The sequence below is a fragment of the Felis catus genome, chromosome B3, assembly GCF_018350175.1.
Source record: "Felis catus isolate Fca126 chromosome B3, F.catus_Fca126_mat1.0, whole genome shotgun sequence".
Taxonomy (NCBI): Eukaryota; Metazoa; Chordata; class Mammalia; order Carnivora; family Felidae; genus Felis; species Felis catus.
In genome coordinates, this window is record NC_058373.1 from 31425386 (window position 1) to 31449425 (window position 24040).

General features: G+C 46.4%; 2 protein-coding genes across 10 annotated transcripts in view; both read left to right on the forward strand.

Moving 5' to 3' along the window:
- The first annotated feature begins 1262 nt into the window (after positions 1–1262).
- CYP1A1 (cytochrome P450 family 1 subfamily A member 1) lies at positions 1263–7521 on the forward strand. 4 transcript variants are annotated; one of them, XM_019831733.2, is made up of 8 exons: positions 1270–1420; positions 3796–3906; positions 4016–4880; positions 5430–5556; positions 5648–5737; positions 5822–5945; positions 6091–6177; positions 6329–7521. In XM_019831733.2, the coding sequence occupies exons 3-8, from the start codon at positions 4041–4043 to the stop codon at positions 6612–6614; spliced, it is 1554 nt and encodes a 517-aa protein (XP_019687292.1). In that variant the 5' UTR covers positions 1270–1420; positions 3796–3906; positions 4016–4040; the 3' UTR covers positions 6615–7521.
- A 13723-nt stretch (positions 7522–21244) lies between these two features.
- The window catches only part of EDC3 (enhancer of mRNA decapping 3), a 61162-nt gene continuing 58366 nt past the window's right edge, over positions 21245–24040 (forward strand). For 2 of the 6 annotated variants that reach the window (XM_011282968.4, XR_890413.4), the window contains exon 1: positions 21602–21792. In XM_011282968.4, the coding sequence (XP_011281270.1) occupies positions 21706–21792 (87 nt within the window). In that variant the 5' untranslated portion in view covers positions 21602–21705. Of the gene's footprint in view, positions 21404–21601; positions 21793–21851; positions 21874–23854; positions 23876–24040 lie in introns of those variants that run through there. The other 4 variants (XM_011282969.4, XM_019832045.3, XM_023255055.2 and 1 more) reach the window with 4 other exon arrangements.

A 24040-nucleotide genomic window follows, 5' to 3' on the forward strand; every position in this document is an offset into this window, starting at 1 on the left:
ATTGGAGGCAAAAGCCCAGCTCCGCACGCAAACCTGGGCCCTTTGCACCGCACCCGCCCCCCAATCCGGTCGTGCACCCGAGGCTTCGCGGCTACTCCCGCTCCACCCTCACCTCCAAGCTCGCTAGGGACTGGCTCTTTAAGAGCCCCGCCCTCGACTCCCCGCCCCCTTCGCGTGACTTTGCCGGTACCCGAGCTTGGGAATTGGGCTGTTGGGTGGTTGCGCAGGTCTCCGAGCCCTTCTCACGCAACTCCCGGGCATCGTGCCCCCGGCCAGGTGGGGCAGGGATGGGCCGCGTGACCTCTGCCCCCTGGAGGGATGTACCAGACACGTGCACGCTAGCCTGGGGAGGCATCTGCGCCTGGCGCCCGGCTCCTCGGTCCCTGGGCCCCCTCCCCTGCCCGGCCCGAGGGTCCTCCTTTCCTCGGCCATCGGGAGCTAGCCGCGCAGCCCCAGTCGCCTCCCGATTTCTCCGCCCCGCCAACATGCTAGCGACCCCGGAGTCAAGAGGGAACCTCGAGGGCGGGTGGGTCCCGGCTGGAGGTACCTCTGGTTTACAGTATTCCAAAGTGGCCCTAGAGCTGGTGAGAGCCAGTGAGCCCTCAGCGAGACTGACACCGCAGGTTTCCATGCATTCCTGCCGGTCTGTCCGGGAGCTCAGAGTTCAACTAGTCGCCCGGGCTCTGGGGGCTCTTGGCGAACGGAGCCAGCCCATCGGCGCCTCTGGCCTTCCGGCCCCGGTAACCTCGAGGCTGGGGTCGCCGCGCTTCTCACGCGAGCCCGAGCCCGGACTCAGTAACCCGGGGGAAAGAGGTCATCACACGGCAGCCTGGCCCCGCCTGCCGGGCTCCTGTCAACTAGTAGCGAGGGGAGGCACTTGCGAGCACTTGCAAGTTCCAGTGCATGCAAAAATTAGGGTGAGGGGTCCCCGCGCCCGGGGATGGAGGTCTCCCAATACCGTGTCTTCGGGGTGTCCTGGGACTTCTCCTTCAAATTCCCACCTCAGCGGGGCTCTGTGCTGTCCATGGGGTACCTTGGAACTGGTGTCCCAGGTGTCCCCAGCCCTCACCCCTTTATGTGCTGGCACTAGGATGAGGAGTGCCCATAGTGGGTTCTTACCAGTCCCTCTGAGTTCCCCCAATCCTGTCTTCTCCCCCACTTACCATCCCCCTTTCCTTCCCTTTCCCTCCCTCCTTTCCCTCCATCCTAGAGAGACCACTCCCCCCCCCCTCAGCCCGCCCCTTCCTCTGTCCGAGCTCCAGAGGGCGTGGCCAAGCGTGCAAGCTGTTTTATAAAGGTCGAAGTGACTTCACCCTCATCCTGAAGGTGACAGGTCTAGGAGTCTCCCCTGATCTTCTTTGGGGTCCTGGCTTAAGAGACCACGTATCTCAGCTGAGTTCAGTACTCCTCACAGCCACAGGTGAGTGCTGGGAGCTTATGGCTTTCCCTTTCCCAACAAAAAGAAAATTTTGATGCCTCCAGGTTTTCCTAGGTGGCCACCGGTCTAGCACCTCAAGAAAAGGAGGCTAAGAGGATCCTTGGTGACCAGGCTCTCCAGCTCCGTAGTGGGAAAACTGAGGCCAGGGGGAAGGGCAGGCATTGCCCAAGGTCCCACAGCTGGTGCCAGAATTCTAGATATTAGATGGCCCCCCTCCAAGGTCTCCAGGATTTAGTCTCCAGCTCCATTCCCACTGACTCCCTGAAGGCCCTGGGGCTTCCCCATTAGGGTCACCTGGGAGGCTGGGATACGGACACAACTGTGAAATGCTCGGATCATGTGCAGCCCTTTTGTCAGGCAGTGTGATGAGAGGGCTTCTTCATGGGTGGTCAGAGTGGATGGAGGGGAAGGTTGGGTTCTTACCAGCTGTACCTTGCCTTGTCTGTAGGCTACGCCTGGCTGTCTCTACCCTCCCAAGGCATGGCTTGTTAGAGCCAAGATGTGCTGGCCAGTACAAAAGATGCAGATCTGAATAGGAGTCCCGGGCACTGCCCCGGGCCTTCCCTATCTCATTGACTGCCTTCTCTGGCTTGTACTGGGCAGGGGCAATCAGTGTGAAAGACTGCTAGCTGTAGAGAGCTGGACTATCAGTCCCTGAAAACTCACCAATCACATCTCTCTTGGCCTCTTACCATCTCACTAAGGCTAGAGGTCCTTGGGGCACTTGGTGAGCAGAAGGGAACACTGTGGCACACCAAGGCTCGTCTCTAGTTCACTCAGAGTCAGGGCTTGAGTGTGCTTTGAGATCCAGCTTCTCCAGGGGGCTGCCCTAGAGAGATGGCTATATGGGTAAGGTAGGAGCCAGACAATCTTCCCATCCTGGGTAGTTCTCCTGTGGGGAAACCTCACTAGTCAGACCGTGAGGTTCCGCAGGTCAGATGTGGGTTTTCTTTCTCTCGGATCTAGCTGGGCACCCTGAACCGGAGATCATATCCTACCCCCTCTCTCAGGTGACATAACTGGAGCCCAGAAAGACAAAATGACAAGTCCAAGGCCATGCCATGGAACCTGGAATACTCAGTCTCCTCATCGCCAGTCCAGGGCACCTGGCAGTTACCCCAGTCAGAGGCCAATATCTTGAGGATACTCCTCCATGAATTTGCGCACCCTTTCTAGAACAAGCCTAGAGAGAAAGTATTATCTCCACCTCTGTTAAATCTAGATTGATTCCTAATGTCCCTTATTCCAGTCTAGCATTTTCTTGCAGCCCTTATCTGGTGGGGGCTTTCCATTTTATTCTCTGCTCTCTAGTGATTGGTAAGTGGGGGAGGCTGAGACTACTCATTTATTGAGAACTGAGCCCAACAAAAACCCTGGCCTGGACCTCTGTGACCAGGAACCTCAATGTAGCTTGTCTCCAACTGCTTTTAAACTATGAGTCAGTTGAACTCAGAGAGCTGAGGCTTGGTAGTGTGGCTTAGGCAGTGGTCTTCCACTCCCTTCTCTCCTCCCAAGGTCTGGTCTGGCAGGATTCCCTAGACCCCGGGAGTGAGCAGTAAAAAAAACTGAGGGTTCTGAAAAACAAAACAAAACAAAACAAAACAAAATGAAACAAAACAAAACAAAAACACCTTTTCATTGATTAATCTGGCCACTCTTCAAAGGGAGGTTTCTGTGATAGGAGCTGAAAACTTCCCAGGGAACTTTCCATAAGAAGTCTGAGTCCTGGCTCTGTCGGTGAGTGCTGGGTGACTTTAATCAAGTCAATGACCCCTCTGGAGGTCAATTTCCCCAAATGTGAAATTAGGCAAAAGAAGCCCACGATCTCTAGCTCTCCTGATGGCAGTGTTTCCCCAAGTGTGGTGGGTAGTATTCAAGGGGATTGGGGGTGACGTATATTGATTATCCGCTTAATGAGGGGGAAAAATCAAACCTGTTCTTTCACGCAGATGTCTGTATGTGGAATCATGCTCAGTGGGTAGATTTAAAGTTGATTTTAGCAGGGTGTCTGGGTGGCTCAGTCAGTTAAGCATCTGACTCTTGATGTCACCTTAGGTCTTGACCTCAGGGTCTCGATCTCACAGTCGTGAGTTTGAGCCCAGTGTTGGGCTCCATGCTGGGCATGGAGCCAACTAATAAAAATTGTTTTTCTTCAGTTGGTCTTAGAAAAGCACAAAATAAATAACAGTACAGGTGCCATATGGGAATCACAGACTGATGTTTGGAAAACCCATTCAGATTGGTGCAGCGGGATTCTGAAATTGGGCACTTGGGAGTGTGGATCCAACACTTCCTGACGGTGTGACCTTGTACAAGTTACTTACCTTCTCTGAGCCTCACTGTGGTCTACCTTATAGGCGGTGGCCAGGACTGAATGAATGGCAGTGAAATTCTTGGCACACAGTGGCAGCTCAACAAACAGCTTCTCTCCTCTCCTCCTTTCCTTCATATCCAGTTGGCTGTTCTGGGTAGGAAGATTTCCCCTGTCTTTGACTAGCATGCTGACACTTTCAGATGCTGGTTCCTCACATCCCCCCTTCTGATATCTTCATCTTTTCTTCTCGCCCCACCTCTCAGCAGCCATCTTGAGATCTCTACACTGATGATGTTGTCTGTGTTTGGACTCTCCGTCCCCATCTCGGCCACAGAGCTTCTCCTGGCCTCCTTTGTCTTCTGCCTGGTGTTCTGGGTGGTCAGGGCCTGGCAGCCTCGGGTTCCCAAAGGCCTGAAGAGTCCACCAGGGCCCTGGGGCTGGCCTCTGCTCGGGCATGTGCTGACCTTGGGGAAGAACCCACATCTGGTGCTGGCAAGGCTGAGCCAGCATTACGGGGACGTGCTGCAAATCCGCATCGGCTCCACACCCGTGCTGGTGCTCAGCGGCCTGGACACCATCCGGCAGGCTCTGGTGCGTCAGGGTGATGATTTCAAGGGGCGGCCCAATCTCTACAGCTTCACTCTGATCTCTGAGGGCCAAAGCATGTCCTTCAGCCCAGACTCTGGACCGGTGTGGGCCGCCCGCAGGCGCCTGGCCCAGAACGCCCTGAAGAGTTTCTCCATTGCCTCAGACCCGGCTTCCTCATCCTCCTGCTACCTGGAAGACCATGTGAGCAAGGAGGCTGAGTACCTCATTGGCAAGTTCCAGGAGCTGATGGCAAAAGTTGGGCACTTTGACCCCTATAGATATGTAGTGGTGTCAGTGGCCAATGTCATCTGCGCCATGTGTTTTGGCCGGCGCTATGACCATGATGACCAAGAGCTGCTTAGCATAGTCAACCTGAGTAATGAGTTCGGGGATGGCACTGCCTCTGGGAACCCTGTGGACTTCTTCCCCATCCTTCGATACCTACCCAACCCTGCCCTGGATTTCTTCAAGGATGTGAATGAGAAGTTCTCCATCTTCATTCATAAGATGGTCAAGGAACACTACAAAACTTTTGAGAAGGTACAGGCTGGGGAGAGGCGGGTGGATGGTGGGGAGCAGGTAGGGTTGGGGCCAGAAGGTCAGAGATAAATGGAGCAGCGGTGGGGGGGGGGTCTGGTAGGCTCTCAGGGATCTTCCTCCCTGGGGTTTTGAGGCCAGTGGTACAGTGGACTCCATCCTTGGTGGGGAATTAGAACTTTTCCTTGGCTAGCCTTTCTTTCCTTCTGTCAGACAGCAATATTTACTGGACAGCAAGTCTGTGCAGAACCCTAGGCCAGTTGTTCTGGGGACCAGGGAGAGTTAAAAAGTTGATCTCCTGGCCTCATGGGAGAGAGAAGGGTAAAGAGCATATCCAGAGGACACCTCTGTCTCAAGTGTCCCTTGAGTTGGGGCCACCAGTACTCTGGGCAGGAGGGAGCCTTGAAGAGGTGTGGGAAGCTGGGATGGCAGCCTAGGAGTACAGAAGTCACCTCTTGAACAAAGGTACTAGGGATGGTGAGGAACCAGGCCCAGATGGAGAGGTAGCTCTGGGTTTGGGATCTTGTTCATCTGTGGGCTTTCCCCACCCAGGGTCACATTCGGGATATCACAGACAGCCTGATTGAGCACTGTCAGGACAAGAGGCTGGACGAGAATGCGAATATCCAGCTGTCCGACGAGAAGATTGTTAACGTTGTCTCGGACCTCTTCGGAGCTGGTATGAGCTACCCCATTGTCATTTCCTGTGCCCAACTGCCCTGACCTGCCAAGCACTTGATTTTTTTTCCCCTTTGTTTTTCCCTGGTCAGGATTTGACACAGTCACAACTGCCATCTCCTGGTGCCTCATGTACCTGGTGACGAGCCCCAATGTACAGGAAAAGATCCAGAAGGAGCTGGGTAGGCGGTGGCTTCCTTTAACAAGACAGAGGGTTTTGCCTCTTCCAGGCAGCCCCTTCATCCATGGTCCTTTATGTTCTACAGACACAGTGATTGGGAGGGAGCGGCAGCCCCGGCTCTCTGACAGACTCCAGCTGCCCTACATGGAAGCATTCATCCTGGAGATGTTCCGACATACCTCCTTCGTCCCTTTCACTATCCCCCATAGGTGAGGCCCCATGCATCCACTCCTCTCTGATCCTGGCCCTTCCTCCAGACCATGTACCTGATCAAGGCTGGTGGAAAGGACATGTATGGGGGGCAGGGAGATCTCTTTGTAGCCCTGAGCTTGACTGAGCTTCCTTCCTCCCCAGTACCACAAAAGACACAAGTCTGAGTGGCTTTTACATCCCCAAGGAGCGTTGTGTCTTTGTGAACCAGTGGCAGATCAACCATGACCAGTAAGTTGAGAGGAGGCAGGGGAAACCCTGCCCTGTCCCAAGCTGTCCCTGGGCCACTTGCCCATCTCCTACTCTTTGGGGCTGGGGTTCAACCCACTTGATGCTTCGGAGCCCCCAGGCTACCACTTCAGCTGCCTGTCTCTGATTACAGGAAGCTATGGGGTGACCCATCTGAGTTCCGACCAGAACGATTTCTCACTCCTGATGGCACCATCAACAAGGCACTGAGTGAGAAGGTGATTCTCTTTGGTTTGGGCAAGAGGAAGTGCATCGGTGAGACCATTGCCCGCTTGGAGGTCTTTCTCTTCCTGGCCATCCTGCTGCAGCAGGTGGAATTCAGTGTGCCACAGGGCACGAAGGTGGATATGACCCCTATTTATGGGCTGACCATGAAGCATGCCCGCTGTGAGCACTTCCAAGTGCGGATGCGCACTTAGGGGTCTGAGAGCCCTGCAGCTTAGACTCTATCTACCTGGCCTGTCTGGGCAGCCAGGCCAGGGGGCTGACCTGGGGTCTGGGGGGGGGGGGCGGTCTAAACCTTGGCCTGAAACCCACAGATATTGGTCTGGCTGAGTTTTGCTGTCTGGGCTGCAGGCAAGCATGAAGGATCATGCCTGCCCCCCACCCTGGACTTGCTCCTTTGCATATTGACCACAGACAATGGACACAGCAGGGGCCAAAAAAGGAGCAGATGGAGCCTTCCAGAGTTGTGCTTGAGGCAGGAGGCTTGGTAGGGTTAGGAGCCCCTCAGGCCCCTGGAGACCTTGAGGGAATTCTCTAGAAGCCTCTAAACCCAGTGGCTGGCTGGCTTTCTGTGGGGACTGACTGGTTTGAGAAACATTTAGATCAGGCCACATCAGGGCCTGTCTAATCTCTTTGACAATTGGGAGCTGCCAAGAGTGAAGGGAAGAGGGAGCTTAGGCACAGAGGTGGTCTCCCAGATTGAATAAGGCTGAGCAGTCTAACCACATGGGTCTGGGACACTGCGATGCCTTCTTCTGTTCTCCCTGCAGGCAGGAACAGGGCTGCATCCTGGCCTCGCAAGGACCCTGTTCCTGTCCAGGAGGGGCTGGGGGCTTGTGCCTAAGAGGAGCAGAGAACAGAGGGAGTGCCCAGATTCAGGCACCTGAGTCAGGTCTCTATGCCCAATATTAAAATGCCTTTAAAAAATGTTTATATGCAAGAAGTTTTATATTTTAGCCTGCATTGTACTGGCATGCCTTCATTTATCATACGTAAGAGCTTAAGAACAATTTATTGAGTGCAATAGAGAACATTGTAACCCAAGTATCCAGAAATGTGTAAGAAATTTCTACTTAAGCTAAATAAAGATATTATCCAGAAGTCCTATGGTGGAAATGTTTTGAATCTGGAATGAAGCCATCACTCCTCTATATGCCCACTTTGAGCCCAGGCTCATGTTGGATTTTAGTGTGGGAGAAAGAAAAGGAAAAGGAGTCAGTGAAGAGGTGAAGCCAGGGCTCTCAGGAAGCTTGCAATCCAGTTGGGGCACAAGACTCTATCCCTACACTGTCTTCCTCCTTCTCTAACTGATCACACGTTGATGAAGTACATTCTGTAGACCAGGCACTGGGGGTATAAAGCAAATAAAACATGGTCTCTGCCTTCAAAGTCCTCCCAAACTGGTTGGAAGAACAAACTGACAAACACATCATGTAATTCATTGTGATTAGGGCTCTATCAGACAGATCACCCAGGAAGGTGAGGCTCAGAGCTGGGGCTCGTTGGGTATGGAGAGGGGCTGCTGCACATCTTGGGGCTATCTACGCAGATCCCTCTTCAAAGAACGAGAGGCAATCTCACTTGGGTCTCGTGGCATTAGATTCTCAAGTCCAACAGGGAAGACTCTAGTCACAGTGTGGGGGGAGAAGGAAGGTTCTCAGCTCAGAAGCTGTGGTCTGCTCCTCACTTAGTCATGCCCGGTTTAGGTCCTGCTACCTTATTGGAACCCCAGGCTGGTCACAGTTGGAAAACGAGGCCTTTGGTCATTGGGCCCCACAAGCAGGCTGTGGCCCAGATTTCAACACTGAAAGTCCCTGTCCATTTGGGATGTCAGAGTAGTTAGTGGTGCCCAGTATGGGCAGAGGCTGGACCCACATAACCAGGAGCTGTTCTGACTGACGGACTGAGGGATAACACATCTTAGGATGTGACCTCCAGCCTAGCTTTTGTCCTCAAGCAACCGGCAGTTGCTATACAGGAGTAGATAGAGCCAATGTGCCAAAAGCTTCAGGCTACTGCAAGGGACAAGCTGAAATCAGCTGGAGCAAGCCTGCTTACGTAGGGAAATGAGGCATTTGGTGTCCAATCTTACTTGTATTGACTTATTTTTTTTATTTTTATTTTTAACATTTTTATTTATTTTTGAGAGACAGCATGAGCGGGGGTGGGGGCCAGAGAGAGAGGGAGACACAGAATCCGAAGCAGGCTCCAGGCTCCGAGCTGTCAGCACAGAGTCTGATGTGGCCTTGAACCCCCGAACCTCACAGTTGGATGTTGGACGCTTAACCAGGACTGAGCCACCATGGTGCCCCTTATTGACTTATTTTTTACTTAAAAAATAACTCGTATTGTATGCTATAACATAGATGAGCCTTGAAAACATCACATTAAGTAAAAGAAGCCAGACACAAAAGACCACATGTTGTATGATTCCATTTATATGAAATGTCTAGAACATGTAAATCTATAGGGACAGAAAGTAGGTTACTGGTTGCTGGGGAGAGGGCGTGGGGGAAATGGAAGGTACAGGCATTTCTTTTAGGGGTGATGGAAATCTTCTGGAAATAGATAGTGGTAAGAGTTGTATAATGTTGTGAATATACTAAAAACCACTGAATTGTGCAGTTTAAAATGATTAAAACAGTAAAAAAGAAAAAGTTTTCTGCCTTTTGTTCTAAAAGAAAAGTGAGAGACATGGGGATAGCATATGAAAAACAATTTATGTAACTGTTCTCAGTAATCATATTACTAATGGTAATATTAGTATTTCTTTTTGAGACTATAGTTTAATGGGGGGGTAAAATAAATGAGTAATTAATAATGAAGATATCTAAATTCATCATCCTCATGCATTCTCACTCGTCATGCATTATTCATGTACCCTCAAGACTTAGGATTTTTGGTATGAAAAAAAGAAGGTAGAGATATAATATAGAAAATGTTAAGTATACATATACGTATATATGTACATATACAAGTGACTCTTGAACAATGTGGGGGTTCTGGGTACTGACTCCCATGCAGTAAAAAATCTGTGTATAACTTTGACTTCCTCAAAATTTAACTACTGATAGTCTACTGTTTTTTTTTTAATGTTTATTTATTTTTGAGACAGAGAGAGACAGAGCATGAACAGGGGAGGGCCAGAGAGAGAGAGGGAGACACAGAATCTGAAGCAGGCTCCAGGCTCTGAGCTGTCAGCACAGAGCCAGACACGGGCTCGAACTCACGGACCGTGAGATCATGACCTGAGCCGAAGTCGGACGCTTAACCGAATGAGCCACCCAGGCGCCCCTGATAGTCTACTGTTGACCAGAAGCCTTATCCATAACATAAACTGTCATCGTATGTTATATGTATTATATAGTGTATTTGTACAATGAAGTAAGCTACAGAATAGAAAATGTTATTAAGAAAATCATAAGGAGGAGAAATACAGTACTGTACTGTATTTATAAAAAACAAAACAAAACTATGTATAAGTGGACCCACACAGTTAAAACTCCTGTTGTTCAAGGGTCAACTGTGTGTGTGTGTGTGTGTGTGTGTGTGTGTGTATTTCTACGTGTTAGAATCAATGACCAACTCATAGCAATGAGCATCCCCGATGCTTAGATTACCATTCAGGTAATCTCCACTTCTTGGAGAAATGCTGGTTACAGATTTGAGGCAGGAAATATAAAAAAATGAGTCCGGAACAGCTGCTTATACCAGACAGCAAAAGCCATAAAGACTACCAAGAGTGGATCATTGTATTCAGGAGCCAACTGAAAAGGCTCCAGCAAGCCAAAGATAGGGCAATTTGAGTGTCAACAACAATAATGGCCATTGATTAAAATCTATCAGATGTGTTTGAATCCACGAGTTCATAAGCATCTATGTATCTATTTTTTAATTAGCTGGCTACCTTCAGAGGAACCAATTCAGTATTTTAACAAGAGAGAAACAAAGGCAAAATATTAAGTATTTATCCTACCTTTCCTATATGACCTATACCTACAGACAACCAAATAGTAGATAAGAAGCGTCTCTTGAGTATTCCAATTGATAAATGAAAAAGAAATAATAGATGTCACTACTTTATAGCCACCAACAAATTAATGGACCTGGGCATTGCACCGAACAACTGCTAGCATCCTAAAAATGAAAGAAAACCAGGGGCGCCTGGGTGGCGCAGTCGGTTAAGCGTCCGACTTCAGCCAGGTCATGATCTCGCGGTCCGGGAGTTCGAGCCCCGCGTCGGGCTCTGGGCTGATGGCTCAGAGCCTGGAGCCTGTTTCTGATTCTGTGTCTCCCTCTCTCTCTGCCCCTCCCCCGTTCATGCTCTGTCTCTCTCTGTCCCAAAAATAAACGTTTAAAAAAAAAAATGAAAGAAAACCAGAATATGTGCTTCCTGATGAAAGAACCCAACATTGCTAACCGTATTGCCAGAGGGATTGAACAAAAGTCTAATAACTTAGCTTTATCCAGCTTCCAGCTTGCAATTAATATAGAAGATGAAGAAACATGCTAGACAGAAACATAAGTGTGCAATCAGTAAATTTCAGACCTTGGGATGCTACAGGTCTGAAGGCCTGGGGTATTCAACAGAAAATTTGTAAGGGAAAGAAAGAATTGGAGGGAAAACTTGTAAATTAAAAGAGACTTCAAAGATGTATAGGGGTGTCTAGGTGGCTCAGTTGGTTAAAGGTTAAGTGTCCTACTCTGGATCTCAGCTCAGGTCTTGATCTCAGGGTCCTGAGTTCAAGCCCCATGTTGGCCTCCATGCTGCCTACTTAAAAAAATATAAGTGTATAGAATTTTAAGAAATTAACAGGGATGCTTGAGTGGCTCAGTCAGTTAAGTATCTGACTCTTGATTTTGGCTCAGGTCATGATCTCACAGTTTGGGAGTTCGAGCCCTGTGTTTGGCTCTGTGCTGGCAGTGTGGAGCCTGCTTGGAATTCTCTCTCTCTCTCTCTCTCTCTCTCTCTCTGCCCCTCACCTCTCTCTCAAAATAAATGAATAAACTTAAAAAATACAATAGGATCTGTTAGTTCCATTTATGGGTATTTGTTTGAAGAAAACAAAACCCCTAACTCAAAATATACATTCCCATGTTTGTTGTAGCATTACTTAATAAAGGCCAAGATATGGAAGCAACCTAAGTGTCCATTGACAGGTAAATGGATAAAGAAGGTGTGTGTGTGTGTGTGTGTGTGTGTGTGTGTGTGTGTGTAGAGAAAGAGAGAGAGAGACAGAGAAAGAGAGAGACAGAGAGAGAGAGAATAGAATAAAATGAATGAAATCTTGCCATTTGTAGTGACATGGATGGACCTTGAGGGCACTATGCTAAGTGAAATAAGTTAGACAATGAAAGACAAGTACTGCATAGTTTCACCTATAAGCAGAATCTAAAAAACAAAACAAGCAAACAAACAAAACAAAATCCGGACTCATCTGTTCTCTCCAGAGAGAACAGAGTAGTGGTTGCCAGACAGGAAAGGGGTTAGGGGTATGACGTGGTGAAGGAGAATATAATCAATAACATTGTATTGACTTTGTATGGTGGCAGAAGGTAACTAAACATTGTGGTGACCAGTTTGTAATGTATACAAATGTTGAATTACTGTCTTTTACACATGAAACTAATACAATATTGCATGTCAGTTATACTCCAATTAAAAGAAAATAAATAATCATACATTGCTGTGGAAATGCAAAATGATGTTGCCACTTTGGGAAATAGTTCCTAAAAAGGTTAAACACAGAGTCACCATATAATCTAGCAATTCTATTTTTAGGTGTATACTCAAGAGAATTAAAACATATATCTACACAAAAAATTGCATATGGATGTTCATAACAGTGTTATTAATAATAGCTAAAAAAAACCTGGAAATAATTCAAATACTCATCACCTGGGGAGTGGATAAGTAAAATGTGGTGTATCCACGCAATGGAATATTATTCTGCCATAAAAAGGATTGTATCAGAAGCATTTATACATGCTGTAGCATGGATGAGCCTTGAAAACATTAAGTCAAAGAAGCCAGACCACATATTACATACATGCCACATATTATATGATTTAATTTATATGAAGTGTCCAGAATAGGAAAACCCATGGAGACAGAAGGCAGATCAGTGGTTGCCAGGGGCTTAGGGGTGGGAGGAATGGGGTGTGACTGCCAATGGGTACAGGGTTCTTTTCTCATGGTTTGTAAGATCGAGTCCCACATCGGGCTCTGCACTGACAGAGTGGAGCCTGCTTGGGATTCTCTCTCTCTTTCTCTCTGCCCCTCCCCTGCTCATGCTCTGTCTCTCAAAATAAATAAATAAACACTAAAAAATTTTTTAAAAAAGCAAAAGAAAATAATTATCGACAAGGATTTAGTAATGCCATCTTCTTAATTGGTTTCTGACCATTGTTTTTAATGTTTATTTATTTTGAGAGAGTGAGGGATGGGGGGGGGGGGGAGAGAGAGGGAGTCCCAAGTAGGCTCCTCGCCCACCGCAGAGGCTGACTTGGGGCTAGGTCTCATGACCTCAAGGAGATCACGACCTGAAATCATGACCTGAGCCGACATCAAGAGTTGGACACTTAACCAGCTGAGCCACCCTGGCACCCTTCTGGCTATTTTGTAGTTCCCTTGTGTTTTTCTTCCTCTGTTTTTGCCTTCCTTTGCGAATCGATGATTTTCCATAGTGGTATGCGTTGATTTCCTTCTCTTTATTTTCTGTGAATCTTACTGTAGGTTTTCGATTTGTGGTTACCATGAGGCTTACATAAAACATCTTGTAACAGTCTATTTTATGTGGATAACAATTTACTATTTTTTAGCGCTTTTTCTAAATTTATTTATTTATTTAAAAAAAATTTTTTTTCAACATTTATTTATTTTTGGGACAGAGAGAGACAGAGCATGAACGGGGGAGGGGCAGAGAGAGAGGGAGACACAGAATCGGAAACAGGCTCCAGGCTCTGAGCCATCAGCCCAGAGCCGGACGCGGGGTTCTAACTCACAGACCGCGAGATCGTGACCTGGCTGAAGTCGGACGCTTAACCGACTGCGCCACCCAGGCGCCCCTCTAAATTTATTTTTTTAGAGAGAGAATGAGAGAGAGAGAGAGAGAGACAGAATAATTGGGGGAGGAGCAGAGAGAGATGGGGACAGAAGATACAAAGCGGGCTCTTGCACTGACAGACTGACAGCAGCAAGTCTGACATGGGGATCAAACTCACGAACCACGAAATCATGACCTGAGCTGCCCAGGTGCCCCTACATGGATAACAATTTAACTTCAACCACATACAAAATCTCTATTCTTTCTTTGACTCCCTGCTTTTGTTTTTTTATGTCACCATTTACATCTCTTTATATCGTGTATCCATTAACAAATTATTGTAGCTATAGCTATTTTAATCACTTTGTCCTTTAACCTTTTTCTTTCTTTAATTCCAGTAGAATTAAATGTAATTAGTGTTATATTAGTTTCAGCCGTACAATGTAGTGATTCAACCATTCTATACGTTACTCGGTAGTCATCACGGTAAGTGTATGTCCTTTTAACCTTTATACTAGAATTAAGTGGTTGACACATCACCATATTACAGTATTAGTGTTCTGAATTTGACTATGTGCTTACCTTTAACCAGTATGATGTATATTTTCATATGCTTTCATGTTACTAACTAGCATTTTTTGTTTCAGCTTAAAGACCTCCGTTTAGCATGTCTCGCAAGGCAGGTCTAGTGGGGGTGAATTCCCTCAGCTTTTGTTTGTCAGGGAAAAATCTTTACTTTGTACAGGTTTAACTTAAAGTAGCAAAGCTGGGGCGCCGGTGGGGGAGGAGGGGACTCAGTCAGTTAAGCGTCTGACTCTTGATTTCAGCTCAGGTCCTGATCTTATGGTTCGTGAGTTGGAGCCCCACATCGGGCTCTGCACTGACAGTGTGGAGGCTGCTTGGGATTCTCTCTCTCCCTCTCTCTCTGTCCCTCCCCCACTCATGCTGCCCCTCTCTTTCAAAATAAAAAAAGTTAAAAAAAAAATAGCAAAGCTAATGTGATATACATTACTTAATAATATGTTTATAAAATCAATCATATTCTAAGATTAAAAATGGAAACTTTAATATTGTCTCCCAACACTGTAGGGTATGACTAAATCTTTAAATGTATTCATATAATGGTGTCAGTTTAAAATATTCAATTTAAATATGGTAGGAAAAAGGGGACTTTTTCCTAAAGGAATATTATGGCCTGGAATATACAGCTTGTTCTAGAGATGAAGAACTAAATAATATCCTTTGTCCTCTGCATACTCTACTCAGACAATAAATTATATTTTGCCTCACCTGTGTAAATGCCCCCTCAATTCTTGAAAATCTAATTTTTGTTTCCTAGCTGCCTTTTCCTAAACTCTTAGGTTGTTTTAATTTTTATTTTCCCCTTGAAAAAAATTTTTTAATGTTCATTTACTTATGAGAGGGAGAGACAGAGCACAAGCAGGGGAGGGGCAGAAAGAGAGGGAGACACAGAATTAGAATCGGAAGCAGGCTCCCGGCTCTGGGCTGTCAGCATGGAGCCCAGCATGGGGCTTGAGCCCACAAACCGGTGAGATCATGACCTGAGTCAAAGTCAGACGCTTAACCGACTGAGCCACCCAGGCGCCCCTTTATTTTTTCCTTTCAAGTAGGCTTCATAGCTAGCACAGAGCCCAATGCGGGGGGCCTGAAACCACGACCCAGAGATTAAGACCTGAACTGAGATCGGGAGTTGGACGCTTAACCAACTGAGACATCCAGGCACCCCCTAGGTTATTTTAAATAAAACAACAAGGAGGGCGCTTGGGTGGCTCAGTATGTTAAGCATCTGACTTCTGCTTAGGTCATGATCTCCTGGCTCGTGAGTTAGAGCCCTGCCTCCGGCTCTGTGCTGACAGCTCAGAGCCTGGAGCTTGTTTCAGGTTCTGTGTTTCCCTCTCTCTGTCCCTCCCCTGCTCACACTCTGTCTTTCTCTCTCTCTCAAAAATAAATAAATATTAAAAAAAAAACAAACAGTTGGGTGCTCAACTGACTGAGCCACCCAGGCACCCTTCAGCTTTACCCTTCTAGACTTCCATAACACATACTGTCAAGTCAAAAACTGCAGATTAGTGCCGTGCTGTTCTTGACCTAAGAGTTAATTCTCTACTGGTTGATGCCTTTATTAGAGATTATTAGTGTGGCCCACAGGGCAATAAGGCAAAGTAAGTCTTGTTAAAACTCCCTTCCGTATGTTGGGAGAGGCAAGTGGGTGCTGCCCACTGAGCCATCTACAATGGCTCCCAGAAATTTGACTCTGCTGGTCAGGTAAGGTCTACCCAGTTCAGATAACTCTCTCCAACCAGCAGCAGTACCTGGTGGAGTTCTATAACTTGGGAACTTGGGAAGTCTTCGAGAGGATTGGGTGAGTAGTAAATTCTGTCGCTGAATGATTATTATTTTTAGTTGCCACTACTGTTATTGTGTCTCACTTCTTACCTTCATAGTCAAATTTCCTGAAATTGTCCACACTCACTGCTTCCACTTGCTCATCTCCCATTCTCTCCTGATCCACTGACATGTGACTTTTGGCCCCTTCACTCCCTCATAAAGCCCCTGTCAAAATGACCAGGGACCTCCTAGTTACTAAATCTAATGGACATTTTCAGTCTTCCTCTGATTGAAGCTCTTTGCAGTACTTAGCACTGTTAACTATTCTCTTAAAGTTCTCTCTTTAAAAAAAAAAAAATGATCACTTTTCTGGGTCTCTTTGGCATTACCCACTGCTGAGTTTTCTTTTGTATTCCTAGTTGCAGCTTCTCAATTTCCTCTGAATCATTCTCTCCTTATGTGTATCTCTTAAATAATGGTGTTCATCAGAGTTCTGTCCTTGGCCCTTGACTATTCCCTTGCTGTATGCCATCCCTGGACCACATCATCCATTATTGGGTCTTTAAGTACCACCTGGTTATTGATGACTTCCAAATGTTTTCTATCTCTCCCGAGCCCCAGATCCACATTTCCAATTTCCTACCAGATGCCTCACAGCAGGCCCACTCCTAACACACATGGAGAACCCTGAACTGTTTCCCTTTTTTTTCCTATCCCTATTCTACCCCACGCTATGAGGGGTTTCTCAGATCCACATGGGGGAACATTCCAGCCTGAATTTCTAAGCTCCATCCACACCCCTCCCAAGCAGCCACATTTTTGTCTACTCCTTGGGCCTAGGGGTATTGCACAATGGCAGTGAGGTCCACCATCAGGATGACCTGGGCAAGATGCTTATCTATGGGCTGAAAGTGGACTCAGGCCATTTGGAAAGGAATTTGGTATCTTAGGAATGTGAAATACAGCAGGGCTGAAAGAGGGGTGTGTGAGCTCTGGGTAGTCATGCCCTCTTAGCCCCAGAGAGGAAGGTTTGCCTTAAGGAGTTCCAGAGTGTGGACCATCTAAAGCGTGGAGTCTAGCGCAAGGCTCCCAATTTCCCAAGTCTCAGGATTTTCACTGCTCCCACACACCTTAAACTCAACATATGCAGACCTGAATTTATCCTCTATCTTTTCCCCCTCTTCTCTTATTGCCTACCCACAACCTCTTCATCCTCTTCGAGTCCATATCTGAGCAAATAGCACTGCCAAACAATCTTTTGCCTTAGCCATAAAGCTGGCGGTTGATCTATCTCCTGAGCATCTTTATAATTTGTCTGTGGTCACCTCATCAGCCCCACTTGCTGGTGCTTTACCATGGCTTTTCAACATTTCTCATCTGAGTTTACCCAGTTTTCATTCAAGTCCATGTTCCATAATACAAGCCTGACTAGGATACTCTCTTGCTTCAAATTCTTCATTTGTTTCCCATTGCCCTTAGGATAAATCCAAACTCCTTATGGCATAGAAGGCTCCTCGGAATCTGGCTCTGCTTACGTTTCCAGATCAATCTGTCATCACTTCCTCCCTTTACATATACGTTCCATTCAAGTTGAGCGACTTGTATTTCCCTGGATGGGCTGTGATTCACTCACATTTCCTTGGCTTTCTATACAATTCTCCCTTTACTGGAATGACCTTCCTATATCACCTAATAATTCCCTTTTCATTCTTTATATCTCAGCCTAGATATTATATCTAGAAAACCCCATGCTTACTGTTAGCACCCCCTCCCCTACTTCCTTGTCTTGGGGAATTATACAGTATATAGCCTTTTGAGTCTGAATTTAAATTAACATAATGCATTTGAGATTCATTCATTTTGTTCATATATTAATTTTTATTGTTTGCATGGGTCTACCATAGCTTGTTTATTCATCCCCCAGTTGAGGGACATTTAGGTTATTTCCAATTTTTGTGTACCAGTGTTTATGTGAATACAGGCTTTAATTTCATTTGAGTAAATAGGAGTGCCAGGTGTGTGGTTAAGTATGGTTCCAATTAAGTTATTCAAAATTATCATTAGTGGGGCTCCTGGGTGACTCCGTTGGTTAAGAATTCGACTCTTGACTTCAGCTCAGGTCATGATCTCACAGTTTGTGGATTCAAGCCCTGCATTGGGCTCTGTGCTGACAGTGCAGAACCTGCTTGGGATTCTCTCTCTCCCTCTCTGTCTGCCCTCCCATGCTTGCACTCTCTTTCTCTCTCAAAGTTAAATAAAACTTGAAAAAATAAAATTATCATTAGTAACACACAGATTTTAATATATTCGATGAATTTCCATTGTTCTCATCGATGCTCAGTTGTCCTACTTTTGACCTGTGGGAGCTTCTTAAGTTAGCTTCCAAGTTCTTTTAGCAAAAACCTAGTAGTCTGATACCTTCCGTGCTTTCTTGTACCACAAGATGTTCTGGGTATATGGTATTTCTTGTCCGAACTAGTGTTCAATTTAACACATGGAGAGTTAATCTGTATAGCTGGTGGTTGTAGCAAAAACAGGGTGTTTGGAACAGTGTTACAGCAGGACTTCCCCTCTCCCCTAATTATGTAAAATTATAATCTTTAATTTGAATTTATTGTATAATTAATGAACACCCCCACTTCTAGATCCTATTGAGAGAACATACCTCTTGTGTAAAACTGGATATGCATTAGTGTACGAACCATCAGAGCAGAAGGAGAAAGATGAAAAAGGAAAGAACTAAGTTTGGCTTTGGAGGAGTAAACCTTGTCAATTTCTGTGTGATTTGGCTTGGGATGGTGGTCGGAGGCTTGGGGAGGGAATGGTGGTGCTAGGAGGCTTTGCTATCTAACATTAAGCAAAGAACTTAATGTGCCTCCAAAACTATGATATTTTAGCCACCAGCATCAGAACTCCCTGAGGAGTTTGTTAAAATACAGACTCCTGGGGGCACCTGGGTGGCTCAGTGGGTTGAGCATCCCACTCTAGATCTTGGCTCAGGTCTTGATCTGTCTGAAATGGAGCCCCGTTTCTGGCTCTGTGCTGACAGCTTGGGGCCTGTTTGGGATTCTCTCCCCCTCTTTCTCTGCCCCTCCCCGGCTCAATTGCACACACTCTCAAAATAAATAAACTTAAAAAAAAGTCTTTTAAAATACAGACTACTGGATCCTACCCCAGAGTCAGTGAATTAGACTGAGAGTAAGACTTAGGAACGTGTATTTTAAACAACCTTTGCCCAATGCCACTGGTTTGTGGTTTCTGAAAGAACTCAATGAAAGCAACTTCTCTGTGCTCAGGTCAGGAAGGGAAACAATCCCTTTCTCAGAGAGAATTGTTGTGGTTCTCAGACAACCAGCCCTAGAGAAAGAAGAATGAAGACATAGTGTAGAGAAAACAAAGTTCCCCTTTACAATTCTGGATGTATCTGCCACTCCAGTTAGGCCAAATGAGAAACTCAATGTGTAAAAGCATTAAAAGATGGGTGACTGATCCCTCCATGAGGTCAAAGTTCAAAAACAATACACTGTTTTTGCTAAGCAGAGCAATTCAGCAGAGGAATTAAGGCAGTTGATCTCATTTCCAAAGTTTAATGGCTGACCAAATAGGGCTTCAGATCTTACTAAAAGCTTCCCAGTTTGAGCTCTAGGCAGTCTATGCAGGGGGTCTTGGGACAATTCTTTCTTTCATTCAACAGACACTTATTTTAGCACCTACTCTTGGCAAGCACTGTGCAAGATGATGGGGCAGCAGAGAACAACCACATGACTGAAGGCTGATGTGGGGCCTCCAGATTGGGTGGAGGCTGGTAGCGCAGGAGGTGAAAGAATTCACCCAAGGCAGAACAAAGGAGATAGACATTTACTGAATACACTGCAAGGGAGCAGCGGGCAGGACAGCAAAGGAGAGACTGTCAGAAGGCAGTGGAGGAGGGCTGTACTTAAGGGGGAGGGAGTGAGGAAGTATGGCAACATATAGAATTTTCCCTTTTTGGTACCTGTGCCTGGTTGCAAGTAGCCCATTAGTCAGCTAGGGTCTATGGCTGTTTTGAGGTTGGTTGCCTAATGTGCCCGTTTGCATTCAGCTGGGTGGTCACCTTGTACCTTACTCAGGTTTCCATTGCTCAAGCCTGTTGCCTAAAAGTGGCCTCTAGGACTGACTTCACCTGTGAATTTAAAAGATGGTTCCAAGTGGACTATAGAACACTTAACCAAAAGAAGGCACAAGAGAATTAACCACCTTTTTTTTTTTTTTTTTAGGAATACCAGTCATGTTCGGGTGCAATTTTACAGCAATTTTGTTAAGTTATTATCTCCAGTTTATCTCAAGTTACACAGCTGTCATAAAAAAACACAAAAGGTAGGGGCATCTGGTTGGCTCAGTCAGAGGAGCATCCAACTCTTGATCTTGGGGTCATGAGTTCAAGCTCTACCTTGGGTGTAGAGATTACTTAGATAAATAAAACGTTAAAAAATGATATATGTAAAAAACAAAAGGTAGAGCTAGAACAAAACTCAACCCTGAGTTTCATACAGCAATGGCTCCCAAATCTGGGATGTGCAAAGAATTGATTGTAAAGAACGTTTAAAATAATATATATATACATGTCAGAGCTCCTCCAGACCTATGAAAACTGAATCTCTTGCGATGGGGGAGGGGAAGGCACTCCCTGGAGAGAGAAAATTTTATTAAATTCCTCAACTGATTTTGTAGAGCCGTGTTTGGAACCACTGTCCTACTCTTTGCTACCTGCCCAAGCAGTGGTTCTCAAACGTGGCATCAGGCTTTAAGATGACCTTGCAAACTTGAAAGGTCTAAAATCCCTCATTATACTCAGTCGTGGTCTTAAACGCCTCCTTTTTTTTTTTTTTTTTTTTTCAAAACCAAGACTACCAATGCTCTAAAATGCCACAAGGAGAGTGGCACTTACCCATGTACCAAGTACTGGGATGTGTGGGGGGGGGGGGGGGAGCGGCACTCAAGTACACATTGGCTAGCACCAACTCCAAAATGAGCTGAAGCAGATTCCACTCCGAAGATCAACCGCAAGGGGAATCTGTTTCCTTTAATCCGTTGCAGGGGCCTGCTTATTGCGTTCCACAGTTACAACTGATCAAACGCCGACGTCCACGCCACCAGGCACCCCCTCCTCCCCAAAGTCCTCAGCTCTTCTGCGGCGATAAGCCCGAGGGGTCTGGAGAGAAAGCTGGAACTTTTCATCACAACTGGGCCGGAAAGTGGGTCAGGGCCCCAACTCCAACCAGGCCCCTACCCCGCGTGAGCAGGCGGGGCTCGCAAAATGGACGCCCAGGCGCGGTTCCGGAGGCCGCAGCGCGGGCATTCGCCGCGCTCTTCCAGGCTCTCAAATTTCCCGGGAGCTCCGCCCCTCAACTGCCTGCCCTCCGGTTTCCAAGGCGTCGCGCCGGAAGTGACCTCACGGCGGTGGTGTGGAGACGCGGGGCGCTTCCGGCGGCGGCCGCGACTGTGGGGGTGGGTGTGGAGAAGCCCCTTATCAGCCTCTGGGTCTCCTGGTGTTGCGGGGTCCGCTTGGCGCGGTGTGCGGAGGCGGCGACAGGCAGACGGCGTTGGAGGTGGGAGCGGCGGGGCGGCGGGGCGGCTGGGGTACGGGCGCTCGCGGGAGGGGGCTTCCGGGGTTGCCAAGCGGGTTTGCTTTTAGGCTTCGGGGTTCCGGGCCTTGTAGACTTTTATAGAGGCGGGCGCGAGCCGGGGTCAGGTCCTAGGGGTTGCCTCAGGGGGTGTGGTTTGAGGTGGGCGGCGGAGGGCAGCAGGATTCTAAACAGCCCGGGAAGCGTGGGAGGGGGGAGGCATTAGCGGCCTAGGCTGTTGGTTTAGCCTCGCTGATGGCCGGGGCAGCTAGCCCACTCTTTGCTCCATGCCTCAGTGTCCTTTTGCACAACGGAGTAGGGTGGCATGGAACAGCGCGGGTGCCACCTCCGTGACTGATAGCCTGAGGACAGAGGTGAACTGGGGTCTGAGAGGGAAAGGTGGTCGAGAAGTTAACGATACCCGCCGGGGCGCAGCCTCTTGATTCTTTCCAGCCGTAGGTGTTAAGCCTGAGCTTCTTTACCCTTTGTGTGCTGTTGATTGAATTTATCAACATTTGGCTTGTTGAGTGGTTCAAGTGTTCTGGCGTGTGCGAGGCGTAGTCCTCGCCTGGTTGGCGAGTTGGCTTTCAATGAATCTTCCAATTCCAGAGCTAGGAGGAGTCCTAACAATCCTCTCCTGTGGTTGCGGATGAGGAAGTGGAATGGTTTTTCTACTCTTACCTAGCCACAGACTACAGTGATTTCGGTCCGCTGTCAGGTATCGGTCTAGTAAGACCATCAGAACATAAATGACTGTCTGTGAGCAGGTCACTATTTCAACTGGAAACCTCAGATGGATTCTAGTCTTTTTTTATGAATGGCAGATTAGGGGTACTGAGTTCAAAATTCCTATCTGTTGGTTTCTCTCAATGAAATAAAGATGGTTACAAATAACGTAACTTTTTTATCACTTAGAATTTTTTGGTGGAACTTCCTTGTGGGGGTAGGGGCTGTGGGACTAGCAAAGGGTATTTCAAACTTTTTTGACCTGGGACCCACAGTTAGATACATCATGACTCCGTGTGTGCTCCCAGCATGGGCACAGTACACACGACATACCCCTCAAAAGTTTATCCTTTCTACATATGATGCCCCTTGACATTTTCTATTTCATCGAAAGAAAAAGTTGATTGCTACTCACTAAATTGACTGCCAACAGGTCTGACCGCCAAAGACCTGTAGTTTGAAAAATACTGGATTAGAAAATGTTTAAGATATTTGTGACTTCTGAGAATTCAAAGTGGAAATGTATCCTAGCCAGAGGAGCAGGGTTGCTAGAGTTATAAATTCATCCAGAACAACAGGACAGGAACTTCAAATTGGTGTCTCAAAGGAATGTAGTGATAGCGTGTCAGGATTTTAGAGGGCATTCATTACATCTTTTTTATGATGACCTGGTGGATGACATAGGGGAATTTGCCAGATTGTGGTAAAGTTAGATGGAGTCATGACTTTGAGCCTCTAGGTCTGGAAAGGTTTGATTTATGAATACAACTTACAGTTGGGATTCTGGTGAGTTGAGGCTATATCACTTTCTTTATATACAGTGTGTATTTCAAGCCTTATCTGAAAGGTGTGCTTATCAGATTTTTTTACCTTTTTGAAGTGAAGAGAGAAAATATCATCTGGTTAATCTCAAGATTTTCCCAGTGCAGTTTAATGAAACGAAATGGTCATACAAATGTGAGAAATTTCAGTTAGGTTACAAAAAATACAATTATACCAGGTAATGAAGGTAGATGTAAAAAAAAAAAAAAAAGAAGGTAGATGTAACTTGGAAGGGGTTCATGTGATAAAAAGAAGTGGAGTTTCAATCATCTGAATCAGTGGCATGGTTAGGTTGTGAGAAAAACTCATGGGACTGTGGTGGCAGATTGCATTAGGAGAACATAGAATATCGGACAAGAAAGGAAGATTGACCTTAGCACTGATTAGCTCTCTCCTGGAATATAAGGTTTATGTCTGGGTACTCTAAAAGAGTAAATTAATTTGGGGGTACAAGTTAAAAGTCGTTGGAATTTGTCAAATTTTCAAAAGTAATTTTTTGTTGCTTGTCTGAAGTAATTTTTTATTGGTTGTCTGAGTTGCATTGACATGAGTGATTCTTTTTCCCTTGTTACTCAGGGTCTTAAAACTTTTTTTAGTGTCCGAAACATTAGAAAGTCTGTGTATCTCTTACACATTTAAGTTGGCATCTGAAATTGGTCATTGTAAATTTCAGTAGTTTAAACATTTTAAATAATTTAGGATGTAAGTTTTGGCATGTAAATACTGACTTCTAGAAGATCCGTACAAAGTTATCTAAATATCCAATTTGATGTTCTTATTTTATTCTTTTTTTTTAAGTGGGCTCCACACCCTATGTGGGGGCTTGAACTCAAGACTGTTGAGATCAAGAGTCGCACGCTCCACCGACTGAGCCAGCCAGGCACCCCTTGATGTGTTTAAAATATACAAGTAACCTTTTTTGTATTAAACCTCTGAGATATGTGTAAGATATGTATAAATGGTGTATTACATTACTTGAATTTTGGGTGTTAAACTAATCTTGTGTTCCTGGAATGAACCCCACTTAGTCATGGTGTATAATATTTTTTTATATGTTGCTGAGTTTAGTTTGCT

What these genes read in the sequence shown, in the direction of transcription:
- CYP1A1 (XM_011282840.3), top strand. Translation starts at nt 4,041, where the DNA reads ATGATGTTGTCTGTGTTTGGACTCTCCGTCCCCATCTCGGCCACAGAG. An exon ending in ACTACAAAACTTTTGAGAAG is followed by an intron (nt 4,881 to 5,429) that starts GTACAGGCTGGG and finishes TTCCCCACCCAG; the next exon opens with GGTCACATTCGGGATATCAC. An exon ending in TGGCAGATCAACCATGACCA is followed by an intron (nt 6,178 to 6,328) that starts GTAAGTTGAGAG and finishes CTCTGATTACAG; the next exon opens with GAAGCTATGGGGTGACCCAT.